This window comes from Penaeus vannamei, chromosome 31, assembly GCF_042767895.1.
Source record: "Penaeus vannamei isolate JL-2024 chromosome 31, ASM4276789v1, whole genome shotgun sequence".
NCBI lineage: Eukaryota > Metazoa > Arthropoda > Malacostraca > Decapoda > Penaeidae > Penaeus > Penaeus vannamei.
In genome coordinates, this window is record NC_091579.1 from 30,107,884 (window position 1) to 30,112,883 (window position 5,000).

The 5,000-nt window shown below is 37.6% G+C and overlaps 1 protein-coding gene across 1 annotated transcript in view; it reads left to right on the forward strand.

Moving 5' to 3' along the window:
- Positions 1–368: 368 nt before the first annotated feature.
- LOC113822672 (WD repeat-containing protein 73) overlaps positions 369–5,000 on the forward strand; it is a 5,002-nt gene continuing 370 nt past the window's right edge. Inside the window, exons 1-5 of the mRNA XM_070144065.1 lie at positions 369–525; positions 1,617–1,708; positions 2,654–2,781; positions 3,214–3,298; positions 4,558–5,000. The exon at positions 4,558–5,000 is cut by the window's right edge and continues 370 nt beyond it. Of these exons, the coding sequence (XP_070000166.1) occupies positions 461–525; positions 1,617–1,708; positions 2,654–2,781; positions 3,214–3,298; positions 4,558–5,000 (813 nt within the window). The 5' untranslated portion in view covers positions 369–460. The remainder of the gene's footprint in view (positions 526–1,616; positions 1,709–2,653; positions 2,782–3,213; positions 3,299–4,557) is intronic.

The following is a 5,000-nucleotide window of genomic DNA, read 5'->3' on the forward strand; positions in this document are numbered from 1 at the left end:
GTAACGATAATAATGATTATGATAATAGTAATAATGATAATGATAATGATAACAACTACTATTATTATCATTCTATCATTAATGGTAATGATCAGGATAATAATAAAATAATGATGACAATGATAGTAACATTAGTATTATTGTTATTATTATCATTATTATTACCATTATTATTATTATCATCATCATCTTCATCCTCCTCCTCCTCCTCATCATCATCATCATTATCAATATTAGTATCATTATCATTATCATCACCATTGTTGCTCTTATTATTACATTAACAACAACAATGACAACTACAATGATAATCATGACAATACAGCACTAGATATATCCCGCACCCACTAGTTGAGTGGGTGCGGGGTTGTCTCACCGCCCACCACGTGACCACAACAGCTGAGCGTGTAAACAAAGCCTGAAGAGGAGGCAGAGTTTCGTCTCCATTGGCTTCCTCGTCATGTTTGACAGCGCAGCAGAGAGTGGGGATTCGGAAGATGAATGGTTCTTTCAGTCCATTCGGAGGTTTGTGTGTGGAAATGGTGTATACTTATAACTTTAAAACCATTACTGTGGTAGATGTTCAGTTCAGTTCTTTACTGTGGTAGATGTTCAGTTCAGTTCTTTACTGTGGTAGATGTTCAGTTCAGTTCTTTACTGTGGTAGATGTTCAGTTCAGTTCTTTACTGTGGTAGATGTTCAGTTCAGTTCTTTACTGTGGTAGATGTTCAGTTCAGTTCTTTACTGTGGTAGATGTTCAGTTCAGTTCTTTGAGATTTTGTCACAGAGATGCAGTGCTAAGGGTGAGAATTGCCGGGTTTAATGGAGGTAATAGATATATATGGGACTTTTTTTTTCTTTTGTATAAAACAAGTTAAGATTTGGCTGAGAATCTGAAAACCTACTGGAACGAGTAACTTGCTTTCATTCTCCCTTGCGAAAAAAAAAAAAATTGTTGTTACTGACCAGACTGTGGAGTATTTTTCTTGCATGGGGAGTATTGCATTTTTCATGCACGGAAATCATCAATTTGTCTACCTTTGTGCGGACGAATACGCGGAAACAAGTGTGTGGAAAGGTCAAAAGAATTTTATACTCGCAAGACAATTTAAAAAAGAACTAAGAGTGCGCAGAAAGCTACCAGAGAACTACATTTGCGCAGACAGACTTTGACCAAACTGTACAGTCTGGGCTACTGATAGATGTTGAGGCTTTCATATTTTAATTTTTCACCTGTCATTCTAAAGTTGAATGGTAGAAGACACCTGCAGTTACTCTTATTTGGATGATATTGGCTATAGTTTATTCAGATCCAAATGATACTTTCTATGGTCTGGGAAGGTATGGCTTACAATCTTCAGTCCAGCAAGATAGTGACGCCGTATTGTAATTCTTTCTTGCCCAAAAATATGGTGGAGTTTTTGATTGCTTTTAATGGAGAACCAATAGGCATACAATGTGTAATCAGGCCAGTTGTCTCTGAAACACTCACTTGTTTATTAATTAGTGGTCAGTCATGGAATGTCTGTATCATACAAAATCAATGTTGCCTTTTACAACAGAAAACTCTTTTATCTCACAGTTATAAACACTCTAATAGTAATTCAATATTACAGATATGAAGACCTCCTGATGTATGATGTTCAAGGAGTTATCTCTTGTGCTGTTTTCCGTAATGATAGCAGACTTCTCCTGGCTTCCTCCAGAGGTAAGGACAGTGTTTTCATGTATGGTGCTGTATGGCTCTTGGTTAGCAATTCATTAAACAGAAATGTGGTATGTTCTTTTCTATATGCAAATTTTGATTTTAATTTTTTATGGGAAATATTTTCAAAAAGGGTATATGTAAAAGTATTGCCCCAGATACTATTACTGAAAGCAAGATATTCTTTGCATTTTTCTATATATTGACAACATGATACTCCATAATTGCATAACCTCACTTTAACTTGAAAAGTAATTGTATTTAATACTGTACTCACTCTTTTTAATGTATTCTAAGTGGATTTATTCCTATTATAGTGAAAAATACTTCAGAAAGTTTCTTTTCAAACTATATTCATGCAAAACATCAAGTTCTTTCACAGTCTTGCAGTTTGAAAATCGAGATCCAAACTTGCCTGTGCTAAAAATAGTTTCCAGACTAGTAGTAGATATCTTGTAAATGATATTCTAAATCTTTCCATATAATCTTAAACTCATAGCAGATATAAGGACATGCATAGCCATAGGTGTTCTTAGGCCATTGTCTATCCCTATAGTGGCGGGGCCTGATTTACTTGTGATGTAATATTACATAATGGTGTAGACTTTGTGACTAGGCCTAAACTCTGTACAGTTTGGCTATCTGCTGCGAGTCATGATGTGTTCACACATAGTAGGCTGTTATAGTATGATGGCTATAACCTACCCATCACTAAGAAGTTATATTTGGTCTTAGAAATCCTTTGGATGTCCATGCCCTCATATGATGTATCCTGTACTGACAAGTACAGGCCAATATATGTAAAAAGAACATTTGTCTCTTTAGAGGGAAAAGTATTGACCATTCCTAAGGATTCACTGAGCATAAGCTGTTGTTTTTTATTGGTAGGCATATCATCATCATTATCAACATCATCATCATCTTCATTACTATTATGATTATTTTAAGAACATGCCCATGAAGTGTGGGAGCTGAGTGTCCCAGAAAAGCTGACAGCGGGTCCTGATGCCGGCCTCACGAAAGATAGAGACTTCAGTCTGATTACTGCTGCTTACACTCCAAACCGGACGAAGGAGGTAGTGTGAAGGAGGGTTGTTGAATATTTTCAAATTGAATGTGTTATTGCTTTTCTAATAGATTGATTGTAGGTAATTATGTGTGATATATGCTAAAGAGACTTTTTCTGATGTAAGTTTCCAAATAGAATCTTGATTGTTTTTCTAATAGTATACTATGTAACAGATAAAAAAAAATCTTAAAGTGAATGGCTTTCAGTCTATGCAAGTGCATAGGTTTTACAAGTTAATTATAACATGTAATATCACTCAGTTTGATAATGCTTGATTTCACTCAGGATATTGATGTGTACTACTTTTCCTCCCCTTCATGTTATAAGTATTATTTTCTGATGTATCTATAAAATAAAAGTGCATGCAGTCATTTATAGATGACTTTAAAATATACAATGGTAAACACCATTAACAATGACAGCTATGTTTACATTTCAGATGTTGGTTATGAATTCAAAAGTTGTGTTATCTGGCCCGAAGGGAGTGTGTATATACAATATCCCAAGTTCCAGTGACCCAACAGGTAAAGCTGCTTTACAGTGTTATTTTCTCTCTCTCTCTCTCTCTCTCTCTCTCTCTCTCTCTCTCTCTCTCTCTCTCTCTCTCTCTCTCTCTCTCTCTCTCTCTCTCTCTTTCTCTCTCTCTCTCTCAGGAGCCATTTTTCCTTGTAAACAAAATTGATAAAGTGAAACCAGAGTGGACAGTGCTTATATACATATATTCCTTGTGTTAGCACATTAAGACACACACAAAAAAACACACACACGCAAAAACACACACACACGCGCGCAAAAACACACACACACACACACGCAAAAAAAACACACACACGCAAAAAAACACACACGCAAAAACACACACACACGCAAAAGCACACACACACGCAAAAATACACACACACGCAAAAGCACACACACACGCAAAAATACGCACACATGCAAACACACACACACACACGCAAACACACACACACACACGCAAACACACACACACACACACACACACGCAAAAACACACCCACGCAAAAACACACACACACGCAAAAACACACACACACGCAAAAACACACACACACGCAAAAACACACACACACGCAAAAGCACACACACACGACATACGCACACATGCAAACACACACACACACACGCAAACACACACACACACACACACGCAAAAACACACCCACGCAAAAACACACACACACGCAAAAACACACGCACACATGCAAAAGCACACACACACGCAAAAGCACACACACACGCAAAAGCACACACACACGCAAAAATACGCACACATGCAAACACACACACACACACGCAAACACACACACACACACACGCAAAAACACACACACGCAAAAACACACACTCACGCAAAAACACACACACACGCAAAAACACACACACACGCAAAAGCACACACACACAAGCAAAAGCACACACACACGCAAAAGCACACACAGACGCAAAAGCACACACACACGCAAAAACACACACACACGCAAAAACACACACACACGCAAAAACACACACACACACGCAAAAACACACACACACACACACACACACACACACACACACACACACACACACACACACACACACACACACACACACACACACACACACACACGCACACACACACACACATATGGATTCTTATGAATATTGGTAATATATTGAATTTATGTAAATTATACATTTTACCGTCAATGTGGATTAATTCATCTCTATGAACATTTTAATTACTACCAGTGACAAAGTGCCTATTTATATTTTTCAGATGTTATGAGCCACATCTTAGATATTAGAAGTGATACAGTGGATGCTACCTTGACACAGTCAGAGTCCAGTATATACTCAGCCACAGATGTGACTAATCTCACAGACTTCAACTTCAACACAAACAAGGTGTCTTTGCTGTCTTCGCTTCCAAGCCAGATAAACCGTGAAGACCGCGACAATGCTTTGAGTGTTAGCAATATAGTATATCGATCTGGCAAACTATACATAGGCCTGAGTGAAAAGGGGATAACCTATGTGTATGAACTCGGAACAGGGAAGGTGATTCAGGAAATCACAGCTCCTGATACTTCATCTGGATTTTGGAAAGTTGATATTAGCCATGATGAAAAGTTTGTTGCTTTTGCAAATTCTAATGGCAGAGTGAATGTTTATGATACTAGAAAATTAAGTGAAGCAGTGTTTGATAAGAAGAAGGAAGTG